General features: G+C 63.3%; 2 protein-coding genes and 1 long non-coding RNA gene across 4 annotated transcripts in view; 2 read left to right on the plus strand and 1 right to left on the minus strand.

Moving 5' to 3' along the window:
• The window catches only part of LOC107510226 (minichromosome maintenance complex component 3 associated protein), a 36769-nt gene extending 35065 nt beyond the window's left edge, over positions 1-1704 (plus strand). Inside the window, exon 28 of the mRNA XM_036238071.1 lies at positions 231-1704. Coding sequence (XP_036093964.1) covers positions 231-389 — 159 coding nt within the window. The 3' untranslated portion in view covers positions 390-1704. The remainder of the gene's footprint in view (positions 1-230) is intronic.
• Positions 1655-6331, minus strand: LOC118614905. The gene is made up of 2 exons (XR_004956156.1): positions 6189-6331; positions 1655-2521 (listed from the first exon to the last, which is right to left on the minus strand). It is a non-coding gene; the product is annotated as an uncharacterized LOC118614905 (long non-coding RNA).
• On the plus strand, positions 5863-22591 carry LSS (lanosterol synthase). Of its 2 annotated transcripts, XM_016143554.2 has the most exons (22): positions 5863-5964; positions 6331-6499; positions 7205-7343; positions 8732-8840; positions 9619-9740; positions 10871-10967; positions 11736-11871; positions 12103-12211; positions 12486-12604; positions 13618-13715; positions 14086-14113; positions 14906-14962; positions 15455-15526; positions 15721-15771; positions 16246-16395; positions 16951-17047; positions 17671-17776; positions 20019-20084; positions 20435-20515; positions 20875-21045; positions 21784-21862; positions 22319-22591. In XM_016143554.2, the coding sequence occupies exons 1-22, from the start codon at positions 5951-5953 to the stop codon at positions 22451-22453; spliced, it is 2205 nt and encodes a 734-aa protein (XP_015999040.2). In that variant the 5' UTR covers positions 5863-5950; the 3' UTR covers positions 22454-22591. The 2 variants fall into 2 exon arrangements, with proteins under 2 accessions (XP_015999040.2, XP_015999041.2); XM_016143555.2 differs by lacking the exons at positions 5863-5964; positions 6331-6499 and adding an exon at positions 6506-6648.
• The last annotated feature ends 20 nt before the right edge of the window (positions 22592-22611 follow it).

Consider the following 22611-nt stretch of genomic DNA (forward strand, 5'->3'; position numbering starts at 1 on the left):
AGCTTCTGACAGTGATGTTTTATAAACGTTGCTGATCCTGGAAGCTGGTCCTGACAGTCCGGAGAAAAGCATGCACGGAGGATGCTCAGTGTGCACGTGCGCCGGAAGAGGCCGGAAGGGCACGCGACGGGCGCCAGGAGCGGGGCTCGTGGAGCCCAGCACGCTCCAGAGGGGGTCGGTCCGGGTTCACGTGCGTCCCAGAGCTACCTGCAGTTTCCTTGTTCACACAGCGCGGAAGGGCCAGGGGGCCGCTGCAGGTGTCGCGGGCCGCAGGCACGTCTCTCACAGAACGGCTGACGCACCTGGAGAGGCTGATCCGGAGCTCGAGGGAGGAAGAGGCCGCCTCTGCGCTCCATCTGTCTGCACTGCTGGACATGGTGGACATTTGAGCTGCAGACAGAAAGAGGGAGGGTCTCGGACTCCAGAAGATCTTCTGCTTTTATTCAAAGTACTGTTATCCTCAGATGCTTGATGCGCTGTTGGAAATGGGATTATTAATCATGCAAGTAACTCATTTGACCGTCTAATGAGGTCTCTCCCAGTTTTCAAAACAAAGGGCGACATCTTTGACATTATCTGTGTTCGTGGTCTCAGACTGCCACCCACCGACTGCCCTGAGGGAGTCTGCAGCTTACATTTCTGTGTGTGACAAGCCATTCACTATCTCAGCAGAGCCGTAGTCCCAGGCGTGCCAGCCCTCAGGGGAGGCACAGGGACCCTACCGCCGAGGTCCACCCTGACGAGGCCGGCAGTGTGCGCGGCGCCTGCGGCTGGACTGGCCGTGGGGAGACGCGGGGCTCGGGAGGTGGGAGCAGCATTCCGGGAGTGGGGCGCAGGGGTGTCGCTGGCGAAGGGCTCCTGAGGGCACGTGATGCAAACCTGGAGGCGCCAGTTTGGGGGCGCTGCTGAGTGAGGGGCCCTTGCCGCCTCATCCTGACCAGCCGTTGTTGGGTATTAGGCAGAGAAGTGACTTGTCATATTTTCTTTTACAAGTGGCATATGGGGAAGGTAGGAATCTTAAAGGGGGGCGGCGCTGCAGCCATCCAGGTGAGGGAGGGAGGGCATGATCCCGAGTCTGTTGGCAGTTGATGTGGCCAGAAGGGAAACATCTGAGCCACAGACAGAAAGAGGCACTAACAGACCTGGCGATGACCCACGTGAAGCTGGCCTTCAGCATCCCCCTATTCTACTCCGACATCCTCTAGACTCCCCGAGAAGACTATTTCGTATCTTCTCGTTCTCTTCAAACCTCCAGCGTCCTTAGATACATATAGACCTTGCTTATTTCACTGAGAAAACAAGCAAAGAACAGAGCTTCCTCATCCCACCGCCACCGCCAGATGCACCAGCCAGTCCCCGCTGCCCCAGAGCAGACGCCGGGCAACGCTTAGGGCATTCTTCAGCGATCAACTTCACGTTCATCAGTAAAGACATAGACGACGCTATTTCTTACCCCGATTTTCGACATTATCTGGTGACTCCCTACGAGGGAAGAGGAGTGAGCTCTCCTGCACTGCTCGCTCTGCACCATGGATCCCCCGTACACGCATGTCTGCACGTCCTCTCCTGCGAGTCTCCAAAAGTTTACTGTGACAGCTGAAATCTGTATTGAGAGTTTAGTGTGATTGTCAGTACTGTTTGTGGTCGATCCGGGTTTTGTTTTATGATAACATTTCCTTTCAGTACCACTTTGTTTCTCCTGGAGTCAACTGCCTTGTTTTTTCATTCGTTTGGTTTTGTGTGTTCCTATCAGGGCTTCACCCAAAACCGTCCACCCTGAATGCAGAGCTCCTCCCCTCACGGTCACGTGCATCAGGAAATGTGCTAGGTCCACTTCCTTGTGGAAGCGAACCCCTGGGAACCGCCCCCGGGAAACCCCCATCTTTCAGCTGCAGCTGGGACATTTGCTAGATCCTGAGTCATGTCTTCCTCCTCTTTGGTTGGCTTTCTCATTTTATGGAGCCCATTTTCTAGTAGCCTCTGAGCTTGCACATCTACGATACCTTTATTTCTACCCTTAAGTTTGATTCATCATTTAAATGGAAATTGGATTTTGTATTGGAAATCCCGCCTCGGGTTTCGCTGTTGCTGGCAGTGTAAGACCCTCCTCTCCGTAGTGTGCTCTCAGGTTTCTCACCAACAAGCTCGACGTGTTGGTCTTCCCCTTATTCTCAGGCCAGTGTATTGTGCTGGGCACTTAGTAATGTTGTTTCTTTTTCCCCCAGTAGTTATTGTTGTGTCACAAACCACCCAAGCGCAGTAGAAAATTTGGGAAGGATTCGGCTGGGCAGCTTTCTCTGGGGTCTCTGTGGTGGCAGGCAGGTGCTGGGTGGGGCTGCAGTCTGAAAGCTCGACTCGGCCGGATGTCCCAGACCATTCACTCATGTGGCTGCAGCTGATGCTGCGTGGTTGGCTGGGGGCTCAGCTGCAGCTTTTCACCCTCGTGGCTACCTGTGACCTCACCATGTGGCTCGGCTTCCTCAAGTAAGGTGGCCTCGGGGTGGCTGGACTTCTTACTTGGCTATAAAAAGAATAAGATCTTACCATTTGTGACAACCTGGGTGGACCTAGAGGATATTATGCTGAGTGAAATAAGTCAGAGAAAGTGTATGATTTCACTTATGTGTGGAACCTAAAAAACAAAATAAACGAACAAACAAAACAGACTCATAGATACAGAACAAACTGATAGTTGTCACCTGGGAGGAGGGTGGGGCGCTGGGTGAAAAAGGTGAAGGGGTTAAGAAGTGTAATTGGTAGTTACAGAACAGTTACGGGGGTGCAAAGTACAGCGTTCAGAGTAGAGTCAATAACGTCACAGTAACTGTGGTGCCAGGTGGGTACTAGACTTAGTAGGGGGTCACTTTGTAAATTATGCAGATGTCTAACCACTACGCTATACACCTGAAACTAATGAGTATTCAATGCCCACTAATTGGAGGAAAACTCATTTTAATATAAAAAAAAAAAAATCCGCCATACTTTTCAACCTGGAAAAGTATCCGCAAATTCTGGAAACTTTTTGAAACTATGTAATACATTCTTCCCCTCTACACTTTCCCTTTGGAACTCCTCGTGTTCAGGTGTTTGACCACCTGGGTTGATGTAATTTTCTTTCTCCTATTTTTTACATCCTTATCTTTTTTCCTACTATCAAAAAGTTTCCCCATTTTATCTTTCTGGTCTTGTGACTTTTAAAATATGCAGCCATATTTCTAAGAGTTTTTTCTTAGTGTTTTTCATTTAGAGAATCCTGTTTACTCATTCAGTAATATATCTCCGACATATTTACTACATGCAAGGCGTTATTTCAGGTACTGGGGGATATAGCAGCAAACAAAAATTTCAGCACTCAGGAGGCTTATATTTTAGTGGGAAGAGAGGCCATAAACAAGGCAAATGTTCAAACCATTTGGTATGCTAATTGGTGATAGGCAAGGAGAAAAATGAGGCAGGAAGGGAAGGAGCGTGTCAGCTGGCTTTCGTTTCATGGGTACAACATCCTGTCTCTGCAAGGGCATGTTTTGTCCTCCTCTTCCATGCCTTGTGTCATCTCCGTTTCTCAAACTTTCTGTTTTCTGTGTTGCTATATTTCGTGGTAGAGGTTTTCCTCAAATGTCTACCTCGTGTTGACGACGGGGCCCCGAGTTTGTTGGAAGCTCTCTGTGTCAACGGATCAAGCCCACCAGCTGACAGGCTTCTCTGCTTTCCCACTGGGTCCCAGCTGCCCACGTTTGCAGGCCTCTCTGGGAGCCATTGCCTCCAGGGAAAGTCTCCCACACCTGCCTGAAAGCTACATGGCTGAGTGGGATCAGTGGGGCTGGGCCCGCACTGTGCCTTGTGCCTGAGTTCTCACCTGTGCCAGCTCAACTGCTGCAGGCTTCCACCCAGGTGGGGGAAAGGGTCTATCGTCACACTGCTCCTGTTCAAACCTTCTACCAGTCCTCCCCCTTCTGTGCCTCCCTGCGGTTCCTCCGTAGGAGTGGTGTCTTCTTGATGGCTTCACCCCTGCACATCGCTTTCCGCTTTCTCTGGCTTGCTAAGTGAGTTATCACTACTTATGTTCGTAGCCTCTATAACTTTGTTCATCTCATTTATTTACTGCTATCTCCTCTCCCACTTTTCACCATGAGTTTTCAGCTCTATTACTCTGTGTAAGTGGGGTTTGGGTGGGAATCAGGAGTCAATGCCTGTGCTCAATATGGCATGTTTAACTGTAGATCCTCCCTCCTCTCTTTTTGTTTAAAACTCTGCCATGGGGCTTTTCTCCTCACATCTCCTGAGACTGCGCATTAAGTCAATAGTAAATTGTTTTGCCACATCTAATCAATTCTCAGACGTCACTGTACAATCCCTCCAAAACTTCTGCACAGATCACCATGTCTTCACTTGGCTTCTCTGGTTTTTCTCCTCTAGACAACAAATGGTGCCCCAGAGCTCGTCCTTCTTCGAAAGTATTCTCTTTGGAAGACTCCCCAGTTGATCTCATTCAGTCCTATGTTTTCGAATATCACCTGAAAACAGGTGACTCACAAATTCCTCTCTAATCTTGACCCCTCTCTAGAAAGCCAGCCTACTCAACATAACCACTTGAATGTCTAATGGGAATCTATCTTAACACGTCCTCCAAGCTAAGCTGAAAGTCTCCTCCAGACCTTCTCTCCTTTAGAAGGTGACATCACAACATGCCCAGTTTGCCCCTGCCAACTGGGGCAAACTGGGCATGTTGGAGTCTTCTGTATCGTTTATCGCACAAGCTGGAATTGGTAGGTGCACGCAGAGAGGCACATACTTTTTTACTGTCCCTAGAAACTTATCTGCGAATTCTCAAATAGATTTTAGCTTTCTCCTTTCTTTCTTAGATATTAAAGAGGATTATTTTATTTATCCAGTAGGATTTCAAAACTCAGACTGTTCCAGCTGAAACCTTTCTCCCTTAGCTTGGCCAGACAGTTCAATGTCCATGTGCGTGGGAGCCCTTGTTCCCAGTTTCCATGCCAGTGTGTGTGTGGGGGGCGTCTCCAGAAAGAACCGCCAGCCCGTTTTCCACCTCCAGGCAAGTGTGACTTGGTGAATCCAGGAGGGCAGACAGGGCCAGGTGTGCTCAGGCTCCTCTGGGTAACTTTTGGCCTCTGTAGGCTGTCTTCTCATTGGCACTCGGTGGGGCAGCTCCGTGGCCCGGAGGCCGCTGTTGTCCAGCGGAGCCAGAAGCTCGGCGGCGTTGGCGTGACAGCCCTCTGGATCTGGGATCTCAGCCATGCTCGGAACCAGCTTTGCCTCTGCGGCGGGGCGGGTGGGCTGAGGCCTATTCACCGTCCTGCCACGTCGCCCCGCAGGCCCGCGAGGGGCGGAGCCGCCGCGTGCGGCCTCCGCGGGGCCCCACGCTCCCCGCGTCCCGCCCTCCGGAGGCCCGCCACCTCGTCGCGGCCCGGCCCGCGGCCGCCGCCGTCCCGGCCCCCGTACTCCCTCCGCCTGACCTCGCTCCCCACCCGCCCGGCTCCCCGGCCTCTGCGGGAGGGCCCTCCTCGCCTCGACGTGGGGCCGACCCGCCTCAGCGCCGCCCTCCCCAGCCCGCGCCGCCGGGCCTCGACCCGCACGGCGCCCTCGGACAGGTGCCGGCTCCCGGGGCCGCTGGCGGCCCGCGCGGCCCCGCCCACTCGGGCCAGGCCCCGCCCCCCGCGCGCGCCCCGCCCGCCCCGGCATTCGACACGCCCACTCGGGCCGGGCCCCGCCCCCGCCGCCGTCGGGCGTTGCGTGCTCCGCCACTGTGAGAGCCGGACGCGCCCCGAGCGTGCGCTCGCGGTGTTCTGATTGGCTGCTCGAGCATCTGCTCACGGCGCTCCTCTGTCGTCCGAGCCGCGCGCCTGCGCAGTGCGCGGGGGCGGGAGGTTTGTGGGCGCCGGCGGAGCTATTTGGCTGCTGGCGTCGCTGCGGAGGTCCTGGCGCTGTCATGACGGAGGGCACGTGAGTCCTCGCGACCCGGACCCCGCAGGAAGGGAGGGTGTGGTCGTGGAGCTGAGGAGGGTGGCCGCGGAGGGGTCTCCCGGCAGAGGCGCTGCGTGCGCTGGGAGGCCGCCCGGCGGGGGCGGGGCCGAGGGGCGTCCGGTGGGGTGGGCCGGGGGTCCCAGGCGGAAGTGCCGGTGGCCGGCGTCTCCAGTCCCCACGACAAATAATGGGGCAGTACTTACAGGCAGAAGTGGCGCCGAGAGTTTTATTTTGCAGGGTGACGAATAATGGCCGGCTCGTGGGTTGTTGGAAGTGAGCCCCTTGGGTTCTGACCTCGTCGTGGGTAGGCGGGGTGGCCGCTCACTTGCGCACGATCATTTTCAGGTGCCTGCGCAGAAGAGGGGGGCCCTATAAGACAGAGCCGGCCACCGACCTCAGCCGCTGGCGACTCAGCAATGAGAGGGGGCGGCAGGTGTGGACGTATTTTCCAGAAGAGGAAAACCCTGGCCGGGAGCAGACTGCGCTGGAAGCTCACTCCTTGGGACTGGACACTGTAGGTGTGGGGGCGTGCTGGTCATGCACAATGTCTGCGACACCAGCAGAAACCCGCCCACATCCATTTCCTTAGCCAGGCGCACCAAGAACCAACAGGGAGCTTTAAAAAATTGCCTGCGAAAGGTGTTTTTATCCTTGTGAAAAAAGGTGTGTGATGTGGGGCCTGGGCCACAAACCACTGAAGCTGGTTCCTGTGGGAGTTGGTTGACTTACAGAGCGAAATTGAATGGACCCCTTTGCTTCAATTTCTCCGTTGCTGTCATGGTTAAGAAACTGCTCTAATTTTGTTTTTATCTGTAGAAAAACGTATCTTCCAATGAATTTCTCACGAGAGATTCAGCTTGTAAAAGAGTATCAGTTTACATGGGGTCTCCCTGCGATCTGTTGGCCCCTTCCTGTGAGAGGCCTGGGTCTGAGTGGGCATCAGTTCCCTACCTCACAGTCTCGGGCACCTGGTTTATAGTTAAGGTGTCTTGGCAAGGTTGTGGAGAAGTTTGCAAACGTGTGTAGTCGGAAAGCAAAACTGTGAGAATGTGGAACCGTCTTTGACTTTGCTGCGACGGTCACACCATCATCAGAGCACTTCCGGCTTTTGCTGGAAACAGCTGAAACGTCTCATTATTTCCACTTCGGCGGGTAGTGACTCGGGGTCCTTTGGCCTGGCCCCAGACCCCTCAGCCCTCCTCTCTTCTCTCCTTTGCAGGGGAGTTACTTTAGAGACTTGCCCAAAGCCCACACAGCCCGTGAGGGGGCTCTGAATGGGATGACGTTCTACATGGGGCTGCAGGCCGAGGATGGGCACTGGGCGGGTGATTACGGCGGCCCACTCTTCCTCTTGCCAGGTAGGAGGGTGCTGTGCCTGCCTGTGGGCGAGGCCACTGTGGGGTATCCTTGGGGTTGGGGTCCTGGCCTGACCTGGTTCGCATCCTTGGTGGCCGCTGTGCTGAACAAGCAAGCAGGTGCACACCCAAGAGTTCATGTGGAGGGTCATGAGGGTTTGCGGCGCCCTGGTCTCCCTGACGCTGGTGCTGGCAGGTGGGAAGGCACGGCCTGCCCCACCCAGCGTACTGACGGGGCAGGCCCGGTGCAGAGCGGCAGGGGCACTGAAGGGTTGAGCTTGTGCAACAGTGCCGGAGGTGGGGGTAGGTGGGGATCTCAAGTTATCAGCCAGTAAGCTACAGGTTGGGTTGGGAAGTGCTGAGGTATTGCATCTGGGCCACCCAGGCTCGGGATTAGTGTGGCCAGGCAAGACCGTTGCATCCTGGGAGTGTGTTTCTAAAGAGTACTCAGTCTTTGGTGTGTGGAGTCCCCTCAGACTATCTGCAGGAAGGACCTTTTCCCCAGGAGCCAGCTGCACAGACCTTTCTCCGTGGAGCTCCTGTCTTTGCCCTCAAGCCCGGCCGCCGCCTGGACGCGGGCCTGTCCTTGGGGGCAGGTTGGGCTTGTTCTTCCTTTGGCCCCACCTGGAGCGTGTTGAGGCCCTTCGCAGGGTTTGCCTGACCCTGGGCAAGGCACTAGGACCTCAGGTGCCTTGGCCGCCGTACCTGTGACATGGGGATGATGAGAATCGGTTGTGGACACATGTGCCTGCTGTATGCGCGTCTCTGGCAAGCACTGGTTCTGGGCTCCAGCCCCACCACGTAGGGCTCATGCCCCGGCTTCTTCACCTGTCAGAAGGGGAAGATGGTGGCGCTGCTTCCTGCCCGCGTGTCGCCTGTCTTGGCAGAGCCGGGAGCCTCTGTGGCACCTCAGCACCTCACTGCCTGTGGCCATTGTGGCTGCCTGGGCTGCGATGTGTCTGAGCCAGTCAGGCACTGCTCATGGCACATCCGTGTGGCTGGGGGAGCCAGGGGCTGGGGTTAGGGGGACCTGTGAGCACCACGCTCAGGAGGGCCAGGCAGGGAAGGGACGATTCTCTGTGTGTAGAGATTATTGTCCAAGGCCCCCACGTGCAAAGTGCCATATGCTAGTGAATGCTTCATGGAACAGCAGCATAGCTAGCGGTTGTCACCCCATGAGGGAGTGTCCCAGCTGGTGGGGCCCCGGAGTGGCCGGCTGGGCTCCCCGTGCCCGTGTGGGACTGGCGCGCATGTGGCTGCTGCGCCAGGGCCTGCCCCATAGTCGCTGGTGGTGGCAGGAGGGGAAGCCTTGGCAGGCGTGTTTGGGAAGGAGGCCTCTACTTCCAGCCGAGTGCCTCCTCCCAGCAAGAAACGTCCTTTCTGCCACACAGGCCTCCTGATCACCTGCCACACGGCACGCATCCCTCTGCCGGCGGGGTACCGAGAAGAGATGGTGCGCTACCTGCGGTCGGTACAGCTCCCGGACGGCGGCTGGGGCCTGTGAGTGCGTGCGTGTGCACACCCGTCCTCACGTCGGACACACGCCCGTGAGGGCTGGAGTGACGAGCCATGGACCCAGGCTGGTTGGAGGGGACCTCAGTGTCACAGCTTGTGCTATAATTGGTTTCGTTACCGATAGGCTCGCAACCTTCATGGCACAGCGAAAGCCAGCTGGCTGTCACCACTAAGGCAAAAGGGGTGTTCCGACTCGGAGCAGAGCCGGGCCGGCCAGCGCCCCATCCTGGCCTGCCTTTGTGTGGCGGGGCTGGCTCTGGGATCCGCGCCCTCCCCCAAGGCGGTCGGCTGCCTGCCTGCTGTGTCGTGGGCTCTGGCGGGCCAGGTCCACACCACTGGTCCTCATTACAGACCCGAGGGGCACGGCTCAGCCAGAGCTGTGGGCCTCGAGCTCAAAGGCCCGGCTCTTTGGCCTGCGGGTCCCCGCACGTCATGACGGGTGTCAAGCCTGAGTGGTGCCTGTGACGCCTCAGCCTGCCCTGACACGTCGCCCTGTCATGCTTCCGTGTGGCTTAGTGCCGACGGGGCTGATCGGGACTTGCCGGTGGAGGCGTGGCACGGGGCAGGGATCGGCGGGTCCTGCAAGGGTGGTTTTAGAACTGTGGAGTTGTCTTTGAGGTGGCTCTTCTGGGTTTCTTGTATTGTCAAGTCAGTGTCAGGTATTCTAGATTTCCTGATTTTCTGAGGAATTTTCTAGAAAGCATTGCTTAATTTCTTAAAAACTGTAAAAGATGTATTCTCACCCTGTCTCCTGCTTGCGCAGGCACATTGAAGACAAGTCCACGGTGTTTGGGACTGCGCTCAACTATGTGTCCCTCAGAATCCTGGGCGTTGGGCCCGATGACCCGGACCTGGCACGAGCCCGGAATGTTCTCCATGAGAAAGGTACGCCCTGTAAAGTGCTCCCTGGGTGGACTCCCGTCACCTCGGCTTAACAGGCCTTTGCGAATAGAAGGAGAGGCATCGTCAGCTGAAGCGTGGGCCAGACCCGCGAGCATGGGCTCCTCAGAGCTGCGGTGGAGACATCCGGCCTGGCCAGTGATTTTTAAAAAGCGAGGTGGGGCGACCACGTAATCCTGGTCATTTTGTGAACTGGCAGAGACAAACAGCAGGCTAACTCGTTGCCGGCGGGCGCGGCCTGCAGTGACTTTTCGACAAAAGGAGCAGGAGCCGGGGGCTGCACCGCGTCCCCACACTCGCGGGGACATCTCCCCTATGTGGGCTGTGCGGGAGGGTCGCCGTGGCCCTGGGGTGGCCCATAGCTCCTGCCATTCCTGAAGGCCCTTCCCACCTCGGGCTCGGCCTGCGCTCTCGCCGCCTGGGACCCGCCTTCCGTCCTGCCCCGTCCGCCGCCACGGCACCCCCCAGCCAGGACCCGGCACCTTAGACACCTCAGACGTCCCTTCTCCGGGGGTCCTCCCGACCTGCAAGCCAGGTCAAGCCGCCTGTGTGCGTCCTGCTGGGACCTGCCACCTCATACCTGCTCTTGCTCAGAACCAGTCCCCCCAGGCTCTGGTCCCCCGCCGTGTTCAGGCACCTGGTGGCCACGTCCCCTCCTCAAGTCTGGGCAGTGTTTCCGTGTCGGGGGCCTGTACTGCTCGGCAGGTCCAACTTGGGCCAGAGTGTCACCGACACCATGCTGGAGCCGCGGCCTGCCTGCAGAGCAGGGTCACAGGCTGGGGTGGCTAGGAGTGGCCCCAAGAGGAGGCCGAGTGTGTGCACGCTGCTCCGGTCGCCTTCCCAGGCCCCTGGGGCACAGCTGCCGGGGGCATCTGGGCCCTCACTTTTCCTGGTAGCTGCCCGCGTGTGCTGCTCCCTGCAGGTGGAGCTGCTCACGCCTCCCTTGGGGCTGGACACTCACCCCGGGGCAGCCGCAGGGCCCACCCGAGGCAGTGGGGCCAGGCCTGCTCGTGGGGGCTCAGCTTCTTCGTGGGCTGCCTCAGCTCCTGTGAGAAGGGTGCACGGGCTCCGAGGGTCCCCCCAGGGGTGGTGACGCAGGCCTGTTCCCTCTGCAGGCGGAGCTGTGGCCATCCCGTCCTGGGGTAAGTTCTGGCTGGCCGTTCTGAACGTCTACAGCTGGGAAGGCCTCAACACCCTGTTCCCGGAGATGTGGTGCGCTTGCTCCGTGGGGCTCTGGGGGGTCCTGCCGCCATGTGGAGGGGAATGACAGGGCCCTCGTCCCTCGCCACCTGTTACCCAGACGACGGATGGTCCCTTCTGTGGAGTGGGTGCAGTCAGGCTGCTGGCGGCCCTGCCCGGCTGAGTCCCGTGGGCGACGGGAGAAGGGAGGGAGGTGCTGTGGGTCAGGCAGGCGGGGCACCCTATAGAACCCCTGGGTGGAAGGGGGCCCCTCTGGCCTCGTCACCTGGCATCTTGTTCTCGGGCATCTGCAGAGAGAACATGAAGGCCTGGCGCCCCTCGCCGGCACTGGGGTGCACTTGCTGTTCTGTTTTGCCGGTAGATGGCAGAGTTAATCCCAGGCATCATCATCCTTTACCCGTGAACGTTTCAGTGTGTTTCTTCCAAACACGAGAATTTTCTTTATAGCCGAAGTACAGTACTATTTAGACAGCAAAGTTCACACTAGGTCTTTCCTGTCTGACACACCCATCGTCTTGTGACATTTTATGACATCTAATGAAAGCTGTGACATTCCTTAGAAAAATTTCTATGTAGAAGTGAAGTGTCCCACGGTTCCCTTCAGGAGCTGAGACTCGGGGAACCTTTGGGACCCTAGCTGGCTGTGAGCGCTGGCTGTGCTGACGTGGGCGTGGGCAGCCGTCCACTGTGGGCGTCCGTGCTCAGAGGCCCGGGCAGCCGTCCACTGTGGGCGTCCGTGCTCGGAGGCCCGGAGCCCTTGCTGACACGCTGTCCCCCCAGGCTGCTGCCTTCCTGGTTCCCCGCACACCCGTCCACAATTTGGTGCCACTGCCGGATGGTCTACCTGCCCATGAGCTACTGCTATGCCACTCGGCTGAGCGCCGAGGAGGACCCCCTGGTCCAGAGCCTGCGCCAGGTGAGGGCCGCCCGGGGCACCCTCGAGGCCCACTGATTCGCATGCCCCACCCCCCAGGGCCCTGGGGTTGGGATGGGCCCACCCTTCCTTTTTTTGTGTGACTGCCCAGCGAGGCTAGCGCCAAGTGGGACAGGTGCCGGCCCAGGCCCCCGGGCCCCCAGTCTGGGAAGCAGGACGAGGCGCGTGGGGCGGAGGGTGCCCGGCAGCCCTGTGCTGAGGCTGCACCCCCAGGAGCTGTACGTGGAGGACTACGCCCGCATAGACTGGCCGGCGCAGAGAGACAACGTGGCCCCCGGCGACGTGTACACGCCGCACAGCTGGCTGCTCCGCGCAGCGTACGGTGGGTGTCTCCCCGGGCCCGCGGGCCCCTGGGGTGACAATCAGCGTCCTCTCCTGTCATTCGGGTCACGTGGCGACGGGGCCAGTGGTGAGCCTCCATTGCAGCAGGCCTGCCCCGTCCTCACTCTGGGAACGAGCTGGGTGCCCGGTCCCAGCCGAGGGCCGTGGCGTGCCATCCCTTCCCCGGGGGAGGGCAGGTGGGGGCCCTGGGCCCCATCTCCCTGCGGATGGCACGGCCGCGCTCCCCATGCCCGCTGACACCCTCGTCCCCACAGCCATCCTCAACCTGTACGAGCGGCACCATAGCACCAGCCTGCGGCAGTGGGCGGTCCAGAAGCTGTGTGAGCACATCGCCGCCGACGACCGCTTCTCCAAGTGCCTGAGCATCGGCCCGGTCAGTGTCCCTGCTCGCTGGGTATTGGCCTGGAATGGGCACCTGGCCACAGCCCGGGGTAGGTGCTGGCCCGGTGGCCAGTCTGCGGAGCTGGAAGTTCAGTCTCCCTGCAGGCAGCCGTCTCAGCCTGCAGGACCTCATTCTGCCCGACCTGTGCGTGTGCCCCCCCCCCCAGCTGGCACGTCTGAGTGCTGCTCCCGAGGCCACCTGCAGTGTCTCTGGCCAGCCATGCCCCACGCCCCCGTCTGCCCTTCTCTGGTGGGCTTGGTGCGTCTGGACTGCTCGGGTGCCGTCCTCAGGTTCCCCAGTGACAGCTGCCACTGCGCCAAGGTTCTGGGCTCCTGACCTGACTCGGCCTCAGGTTTTGGGCCGGGCAGAGGCCAGGTGCAGCCAGGCGTGCGGGGCTCTGGCTGCTTCCAGTGCAGACCAGGGGAGCGGCTGCAGGAGGCAGAGTGGGCGTGAGCTCCTGGGGGCTGTGACCGCGGGTCGTCCGGGCTCACCCAGGGCGTGCAGCGTCACCGAGCGCCACTCCCGACCCTGCTCCCAGGCTTCCCTGGGCCGCGGGGACCCCGCGGGCCGTCAGTGGCGGCTGCCCAGCCGTGTGGAGCACACGCGTCCGACGGGTACACATGCATTCTAGTGGGGTCTCCGCCTCGGGGAGCTCACGGGGAGGTCAGGGTCTCCAGATCACGTGGATCTGAGCCGCGGTCCCTGCCACACAGGCCTGGGCCCTGTGCGCCTCAGCCCCCACACACCTGCTCTGGTCCTCGCAGGGTGGCTCTGTCTACTCGCCACTGGCTGGGCTCACGGTGCCTCTCGCAGGTCGCACTCTGTTCCTTGTGCACACCTTGGGCCCCTTTTGGCCTTTCTCGGAGACCCGGCTTCCTGGGGCATGACTGCGGCCAATCTGGCTTGAGGAAGGAGAGTCCGAGCAGAAGGCTCTGCGGCCCGAGGGCCTGCGCACCCGCGCCCGCCCGCTGTGCCACACGGCGCTAACGGGCCTGTCCCCTCAGATCTCGAAGACTATCAACATGCTCGTGCGCTGGCACGTGGACGGGCCGGCCTCCAGCGCGTTCCAGGAGCACGTCTCCAGAATTCCCGATTACCTCTGGTGAGGGCCCTGGTGGGTGTGGCTTCGAGCCCGGTGCAGACGTGCGTGTGTCTGCGCGCCGTGTGTTGGCAAGGGGCCCGGTGTCTGGTGAGGCTTGGGAGGGCCGTCTCGGTGGAAGAAGCCACCACGCGGTGCAGACTCTGGGCACTCCGGAAGGCAGGGCCGCTTCGGGGACCATCGGGAAGGCCTTGGGGATGAGGGCAGCGGGGCGGTCGTGAACGGTGCCCTGGGGCCGGGGGGCTCCTCGTCCTGGAGGGAGCCTCCCGGCGTCCCTGTGCAGCGAGCCAGTGGCTATCGCCGGGCACGGCTGCGGGCGCCGCCTGGCCCCGGCTCTGCCTTCGCTCCCTGACCGGGCCCTTTTCCTTCCCAGGCTGGGCCTCGATGGCATGAAGATGCAGGTGAGGCGCGGGGCAGCCGCCGTGCCCCGGGAGTGTGGGGAGGGCCAGGGGTCCCGTCCCGCCGGCCACAGCAGGAGAGCCCAGGGGCCGGTGCTGCGGGAGCCCAAGTGTCCCAGAGCTGCGGGGGAGGGACAGCGAGACCCGGAGCCCCCAGGCCGCCTGACCGCGAGGCGCAGCCTCGGGAGGGAGCCCTGCGCTCCAGGGCATGCGGCGTCCCGGCCTCTGCTCGAGGGCCGGGGTGCTGTCCGGCTCGCCTGCCACGCGTGGGTGTTATGGAGCGTCTGGCGCCAGCAAGGTCTCCGCCCCCCAGCGCGTTTGCCGTGTGCGGCCCCCTGGGTGGGGTGCCACGTTGCAGGGCCTCGTCCTGTCTCAGCCGCAGAGACCTTGGGGACAGTGAGCGCAGGGGCCATCAGGCCCCCGGGAGGTTTCACCTCTTGTCGCCTGCCTGGCTTGTGTGGAAACACAGAGCTTCCAGCAGGGTTCTCGGCCACTGGTCATCACTGCCTGGGGCAGAGGCCGTCGGTGGGCGGGCAGCGGAAGCCCTGGGTGGTGGCCGTCTTGATGTGCCCGACAGCCCCGCTCTCGCTGGGAGCCGGGTGTAGATGGGGCGCTGCTTGCAGGGCTGGCCTTGGTCAGACCCCCCGCGAGTGCGAGGGCTACACCGAGCTCAGGGCCTGGGTCAGGGGTCAGCCTGGTGCCCACCTCTTTGTGGGAGCTCTCGGCTCCCGGGGGGCGATGGCCGCAGGAGGACCCCGCCCTGGCGGCCGCTGACAGCCCGCCCTCTGCTCGCAGGGCACCAACGGCTCGCAGGTCTGGGACACCGCGTTCGCCATCCAGGCCATGCTGGAGGTACGTGGCTGCGCGCTCCCGAACTCGGCAGAGACACGCACTGCTCACCTTGCTCTTGGCTCCTGGGCCGTGAGGCGTCTGGGGACAGTCTGGCGCAGGCGGGGCCTTGCCCGGCAGCCCTGGGCAGTGGGCCGGCGAGACGGCAGAAGGGAGGTCTGGGGGCGTCCCGGGCCACCCGGCGGCGGGGCTGCTCCTGGCCGACCGGGCTGTGTCAAGAAGCAGGGCGTGCTTTTGTCCTGCTGGGGCGAGGCCGCAGCCCCCTGGGCGTGGGCCCTGAGGGCACAGGCGGGCCGTGCAGTGTGGGCCACCCCGTGGCGGCCTTCTCTGTTCACTGCATTTCGCCGTTGTCTTTTCCTGACTCGTCATAGACACTCGAGACCCTGGGTTGGCTTGTCTCAGGTCCCAGGGGTGGCAAGAGGTCACCAGGACTGGTTGGGACGGGCCACCCGCACAGGGCCCGGTGGCTAACGACACGCTCTTTTCCTCTTCCAGGCAGACGCACAGCGCAGGCCTGAGTTTGCGTCCTGCTTGCAGAAGGCACACGAGTTTCTGCAGATGTCACAGGTGAGCCCTGGGGGGTCTGGGGTCCTCCCGTGGCCCCCACCCTGCCCTCTTCAGCTCCAGGGGTGCCCAGTTGTGTTCCCCAGTGGTGGGCTTCCTCAGGCACCAGTGGTCTAGAGGCCACAGCCCCGGAGCCCCGGAGCCCCTGTGCCCTGGGGTCTGCCTGTGGCAGTGACTGTACCCTCCTGTGCCCCCAGGTCCCAGAGAACCCCCCCGACTACCAGAAGTACTACCGCCAGATGTGCAAGGTACCCGGCCGCGCAGCCCGGGAGGCTGCCTGCCACGCGCGGGTCTTGCCTTCGGGGCGCGCTCCCCCTGGGCCCCCACACGCGCCGCCCTGACGGACCACATGCGGGGTGCCCGGTGCTCCCCAGACAGCCCCTAGTGCAGTGGTGCGCGGGCGGCTGAGCGCGCGGGCTCGTCGCCACGCTGGGCACAAACGTCCCGTCTCCCGACAGCCACATGGGTTAGACGAGCCGTGACGGGGCAGGTGGCGGTGGGGAGGGCCGTGAGCTCGGATGTGACCGTCCCCACGTCCTCGGGTCGGGACGGCGCCTTGCCCTCTTCTCGTGCCTGTCCTGCGGGGGGGCCCGAGGGTGGCGGTGGGGGACGGCAGCCTGTGTGGGTCGTCATGCTGGAAGGCTGGGCCGGCCACGCATGTGTGGTTTGGGGCTGCGGCCTGGGCAGGTGCCCACCACCCATCACAGGCCCGTGTTCCGCAGGGTGCCTTCCCCTTCAGCACGCTGGACTGCGGCTGGATCGTCGCCGACTGCACCGCCGAGGCCCTGAAGTCCATCCTGCTTGTGCAGGAGAAGTGTCCTTTCGTGTCCACACATACCTCGAAGCAGCAGCTCTTCGACGCTGTGGCTGTGGTGAGTCTGCTGGGCACGGGGCTGTGGTCTCCAGGCCCTGAGGCCGCCGTGCACGCAGAGGCCCCTGGGCCCGTGACTGCCGGGAGGAGCCCTGGGCTGCACGTGCCACGGTGCTCGGGCCAGCACTCGGGCAAGACCCCGAGCTCCAGGGCACACCCGTGGGGGCCCCCGCTGGGTGTGGCATCGGTGTCCCCGACTGGCCACGGGGTGGGGTGGGCGTCAGGGTGGTGGCTGCAGCCCCGTGTTCTCCCTGGCCCTGCCCGCCTGGCCACTCCGTGCCCTTCGGGCGACCGGTAGTCTCCACAGGCTGCCTGAGAGCAGGCCGCGCCGCAGCCGGCCCGACAGCGCTTCCCGGTGGGGCGTCCCCCCCCCAGTCTCTTCGGCACATGTGGCTGATGGAAGCTGCAGCCCCACCAGGCACCGGGGGCCGTGATCCATCGTGGACACTTGCTCACGCCGCCCGCCTCTGCCCGTGGCCCTCAGCGCAGCCGTGAAGCTGGCGGCCACAGCCTGTGGGTCCACGCGCGGCTCAGGGTGTGTGGCTTCTGGTTCCAGCTGCTGAGCATGAGAAACCCCGATGGGGGGTTTGCCACCTACGAGACCAAGCGCGGGGGCCGTCTGCTGGAGCTGCTCAACCCTTCCGAGGTGTTCGGTGAGTGGTGGGGGCCTGTTTGCGGGCCAGAGCCCCAAAGTCTTCCCCTGGCTGCGGGCTGTGCCCCAAAGCTCCGGCAGGTGACAGCACCCCCAAGATCCCTGGGCCTCCACAGCGGCCGCGGTGTCCACGCTGTGCGGGGGGTCAGCACAGGGTCTGCGCTCAGGCCCGGCCCAGCCCTGTTCTCAGTCTCCTCGTGGTGGTGTCTGCGGGGACCCTCCCGCCCCGTGTCCCCTGCACGTCTCAATTTGGTCCATGTGGCCTGGTTCTGTGTGTGCTGCGCCCTGGTGTTCTGACCCCAGGATCACTGGGCCCCGCTGTCATCGTGAACACGGTCCAGGGAGGGTTTTCAGGGTGCAGGGCAGCTCTCCGCTGTGTGACCCCCCACCGTCTTTGGCCCGTCTGTCTCACAGCACACAGGGGCCTGCAGGTCCCTTGTGCAGGTGCCGCCTGCCACCAGGGGCCGTGTGGCCTGGGCTGGGTCGGGCCCCGGTGGCAGAGTCGCTTCCTCTGGCGGTTGGTCAGGTTCCTCGTGTCACGGTGCTTTGTCCTGCACTATTGGGCCTAAATAGCCGAAGTGGGCGGCCGCAGCGAAGCTCACGCGTGCCCCTTGGTGCTGCCAGGGGACATCATGATCGACTACACGTATGTGGAGTGCACCTCGGCCGTGATGCAGGCGCTGACGGTCTTCCACACGCAGTTCCCGGAGCACAGGCCCGCGGAGGTCAGGTAAGGGCCGCCTCGGACACTCGGCCCGGTGCCGCCAGCCCAGGGCCAAGGGCCCCGACACCGCCAGCCTCGCCATGGGGAGCCAGCCTCCTGCGAGGGCTCTGACACCCAGGACTGCGGGCCTGCGCCACCCCCGGGGCTCCAGCCACGGTCTCAGCGCAGCGAAAGGGGTTTCCACGTCTCCTCTCCAGGAAACGTCAGAGACCTGTGCGTCCAAGTACGTGGTGGTCTCTGGAGGTGTTCCCCGGGGAAGCCCACACCCCGCGTGTCTCACTGGCGACCCGTTGTAGCATGGGCACACTCGTCCCCACAGTGCCCCTCCTGGTTCCGTGGCCTCGTGCTCGGAGGCCAGGCCAGGGCCGTCTGCTGGGTGCAGATCCCACGCTGTTTAGCCCCCACTTGTCACCCCGCTGCGAGCTCCTGTCCTCGTGTTCTGGGGCACAGAGGATGCGTCCTCGGGAGTGACTTGCAGTTTCGTAGAGACGCCTTGCTTCTGGGACGAGCCCCTGCTCCGTGCCTCGTGCAGCCAGCCCTGGCCTGTCTGCCCTCCACGCTTGTCGTGTCCCGTGGGACTCAGGTTGAGAGGTGTTTCGTTGGGGAAGTCACAGCCGTGCTGGCGCGAGGCCGGCCCGCCGGCCCGGGGGCTGCGCTCTGTCCTCCGGCGGAGTCTGTGCGGCCGCTGCCGTCCTGCCTCCCGTGTCTGGGGAGCCCGTCCGGGCCTGGGGTTCTCCTAGGGCCGCAGCGATGCCGGCCTCCTCGCCCCAGTCCCCGGCTTGGGAGGGGGCCGCTGCTGACCTTCGTCCTCTGGGAAGGACGTTTCGGTCGGTCTGGGGGAGACGCTGCTTTTCAGGCTGACAGGTCGTTTCCACTACTTGGCTGAGTTGTTTTTTCTCCATGGTGAATGGGTGTTGTGTTTTAGCGAACAATTTTCCTGTGTCTGTGAGATGATCGTAGGTTTATCTTTTTTTTATCTGTGATTTTAGTCAGATGCTCACTTTAGGTTTTCTAACGTGAAAACGCCTGTGCGTTTCTGGTACCTCTCTGCCGCGTGCGGTTTTCCGACTTTGGTTTAGAATTTGCGTCCACATCCGTCACCAAGCAGCCGCGAGGGCACGCCGCCCGCTTTCCCTGCTGGCTCCGGAAGGCTCTGGGTCCAGGCAGAGCGTGCGCGACGAGGGTGCCGTTCGCAACCCGCTGGCGAGACTCACGCAGCGGCAGGCCCGGCGTTGTCTCCGGGAGAAGTCGGACTTCCAAGCTCTGCCGTCGACACGGGGCCGATGGCCCCAGGACTATCGTCTTCAGGCTGTGTAATACGTTAGTTTCCCAGGGAACCGTACATCTCGTCGAGGTGTTTAAATATGTTGCTTGAAGTTCTGGGTTAACTTCCTGATTCCCGCTCTCCTCGCTGCCGACGTGACGTGTCCCGTCACCTGTGCCGAGAGCAGTGTTGCTGCAGACTCGATGGCTCAGAACGACACGCAGCGACCACCTCCCTTGCTGTGGGTCGGGGTTCGGGCCTTGCTGGGTCCCCTCGCCTGCTGACCAGGCTCTTGTCGGAGCATCGAGGAGGGAGGGACGGTGTGCCCGCACCCCGGGGCTGCTGGCAGGCCGCGCCACCTCTGTGGAGCCAGCCCCCGGGCCCGGCTCCTGCCGACTGTTCCTGGCATGCGGCCTCTGCTGGCAGGGGGCAGGGGGGCTGCCGGCCAGAGGGAGCCGGGCCGCTGTGGGGTGCAGTCGCAGGAGGGCCCCCCAGGCCGCTCGGCAGCCGGCTGGCGGCTAGAAACAAGTCTTGGTGCCGCCCACACTGGGGATGGATGACAAGGGGTGAGCCCGGGGGACGAGGGCCCCGGGCTCCTCGGCTGCGTCGTACCCTCGCTCGGGGCTTCCTCAGACAGCTCCGACGCGTCTCTTCTGTGCTCAGAACCTTCTGCTGCCTGATTTTGTTCTTCATGGAATTTCGCCCTGCGTGGTTTCCTGCAGCCTGTGTCCCTGACATTGTTCCCGGCGATTTCAGCCCCGTCCGTGGCCGCTTCTGACGTCGGCCCCCTCCCCGGGTTGGCACGCCCTGGTCCCCTCTGTCCCCTGTGCTCACTGCCTTGGCCCGTGTCCCCTCTGCACTCTGCACCCTGAGTTTGTGGCCACACGTTTGGAGGCAGGGCACGCTCCCGAGCCCGTGGCGTGGGCGGACGTGGCAGGTGGTGTGTTGCCGGGGTGCTCACCGGGCCGCCGTCCTGTGTTGCAGGGAGACCCTGGAGCAGGGCCTGGAGTACTGCCGGCGGGCGCAGAAGGCAGACGGCTCCTGGGAGGGGTGAGTGACCCCTGGTGCTCGCGGGGCTCTGTCCTGTGTGGGCACTGCGCCAGAGGTCCCGGCAGGAAGCCGCCCGCCCCGGCGGGGTTTGCTGAGTGTCAGCGGTGCCTGGAGGCTTGCCGCCTCGAGCGTGGGTGCTGATCACACGCGTGCCCCGGCCGTGGGTCGCGTCCGGCCTCGTTCGGTGCTTCCTGCAGAGGGAGCCACCCCCACGGGCCCGGGGGGGCAGGTCCTGGCTCGGCTGCAGAGCTCTGTGGTTTGCGAGGCCGCTCAGATGTTCTCCCCCGCCCTCCAGCCAGAGGGCGTTGCGTGCGGACTGGCAGCCGGGCTCACTCCCTGTGTCCCTTCAGCTCCTGGGGCGTCTGCTTCACCTACGGCACCTGGTTTGGGCTGGAGGCCTTCGCCTGCATGGGGCACACCTACCGCGGCGGGTGAGTGTGTGCGGGCCCGTGGGGCGGGCTCCTGGCATCGGCGTCTGGTGGGTGTTGTCACGGTGGCTCGAGACCACCGTCCCAGCTCTTGGGCCAACAGCGTCCGCGTGGAAGGTGCTCGGTCCGGCTGCCTGCCTGCCAGGCCCCACCCCCACTGCCGGGGGAGTGGACGGTCCAGGACACTCGCCAGGTTGGGTCAGAGGAGCGGAGGGGTCTTGGTCCGAGCCGTGTCCAGCTGCAGAGCGTTTCTCTCTATCTGTGCCCCTTCGCACCTGTGGCGGGCAGCCTGGGGGGCAGCCCCGCAGCCCCGAGCCGGCCCCTCCCGCCCGACGGTGTCCGGGTCTGGTGTCTGTCTGCAGGACCGCCCGTACGGAAATCTCCCGGGCCTGCACCTTCCTGCTGTTGCGGCAGATGGAGGACGGCGGCTGGGGCGAGGACTTCGAGTCCTGCGAGCAGCGGTGTTACGTGCAGAGCGCCGCGTCCCAGATCCACAGCACGTGCTGGGCCCTGATGGGGCTGATGGCCGTCAGGTGGGGGCAGGGACGACGACCGCGGCCACCTGGCCAGGGAGGAGGCGGCCGACACCCGGGCGCAGGGCGGGAAGGGCGCGGCCCCGGGGCTGCAGCAGGGCTCCCCGGCCGGGTCGTAGGCCCTCCAGGCCGGCCGGCGCCTGCGCGGGACGCGGGGAGGCCCCAGGCGCCCAGGTCGAGGCGCGCAGCGTCTGCGGGACCTGCCTCTCCGCGGCGGGCGCCGAGGCGCCAGCGTGGGCGCACGCAGCAGGCGCGTGCCAGGGCGTGCGGTGTCGCGGCCGGTGCTGGCGTTGGGGCCGTTGGGGGAACCTTCGTAAATGCCCAGGGCTGGACCAGGCCCGTGCAAGCGAGGGTCCGAGTCGGCGGGGGACCCCGGGGCTCCCAGACCAGCCCCCGTCTGCTGCCCACAGTCCAGTGTGGTCCTAACTCGCCCCTGGGCGGGACGAGTGAGGGCGAGAGCCGGGCCCGCGGCTAGTGGGGGTGCAGGCCCGGCCACCCCCTGGCCTCCTTCACGGGCTCCCACTGCCTGCCCACACCCGCGCTTGCTTCTCGTAGGTGCCTCAGGCGTTGTGGGTGTCCTTCGCGGGTGCCGACGGCTCACACGGGTCAGGGGTCCTTGTCGCACAGCGTTCCGCGTCTGGGCCCTGTGCTGCCCGCGAGGGCGGGCGCTGGGCGTGGCCGCAGCCAGAGGTGGCTCGTCACGGAGAGTGCCGGTATGCTTGTCGCCCCCTCCCCCAGGCACCCCGACGTGGAGGCCCTGGAGCGAGGCGTCCGCTGTCTGCTCAGAAAGCAGCTCCCCAACGGCGACTGGCCCCAGGTGCGCGGTCGGGGGGGGGGGGGGGTGCGCCCAGCGCCGACCCCGCCCACGGCCCCTCCTGGCGCAGGCGGGGCGTGGCGTTAGGGCCCGAGGGTTGGAAACGCCCCCAGACTGGCCTGTGCCGAAGGCAGAGCTGCGCCAGGCGGTCGAGGGCCTGCGAAGGGAGCTCTGGTTGGGGTGAGGCCGGTCGTGCCCGGGGGCCCGGCTGCCCCCACCGCCTGCAGCCCGGGGCCACACGTGCCCGTGAGGCTGACCGCCCCCGCCAGGGCGAGCCCGCGCCAGGCTGGCGACCAGGCTGGGGGGTCGCTGCAGGGTGAGGGCCCCGGGTCCGGACTCGGTGGGTGACTGCTAAGCGGCGTGCTCCCACGCTGACTTCCTGCCAGCCCCCGCCCCGGTCTTGGTTTGGGGAGCCCCCGCCCCCCGGTGGATCCTGGGTGAGTGCCGGTGTCCTTGCAGGAGAACATCTCGGGGGTCTTCAACAAGTCCTGCGCCATCAGCTACACGAGCTACCGGAACGTGTTCCCCATCTGGGCCCTCAGCCGTTTCGCCCGTCTGCACCCCGAGCGCGACCTCGCCGGGCGCTGCGCGTAGCAGTCTCGCCGCCGGGCGGGGGGCACGTCGCCGGCACACGCAGCCCCGCAGCCGGCCGCCTGCACCCGCTGGCTGAGGGGTCCTGGGACCAGGTGGCCTGGTGGCTGCGATGCTTGCCCTTCGGCATGGGTCCGGCCCTGAGGAGGGAGCGAGATGCA

Source organism: Rousettus aegyptiacus, unplaced genomic scaffold (assembly GCF_014176215.1).
Source record: "Rousettus aegyptiacus isolate mRouAeg1 unplaced genomic scaffold, mRouAeg1.p scaffold_m13_p_20, whole genome shotgun sequence".
Taxonomy (NCBI): domain Eukaryota; kingdom Metazoa; phylum Chordata; class Mammalia; order Chiroptera; family Pteropodidae; genus Rousettus; species Rousettus aegyptiacus.

Bases quoted from the DNA above. Each gene is read 5' to 3' on its own strand.
- LSS (XM_016143554.2), top strand. The intron at 8,841-9,618 runs GTGAGTGCGTGC...CTGCTTGCGCAG, and splicing joins CCGGACGGCGGCTGGGGCCT to GCACATTGAAGACAAGTCCA. The intron at 14,963-15,454 runs GTACGTGGCTGC...TTCCTCTTCCAG, and splicing joins CCATCCAGGCCATGCTGGAG to GCAGACGCACAGCGCAGGCC.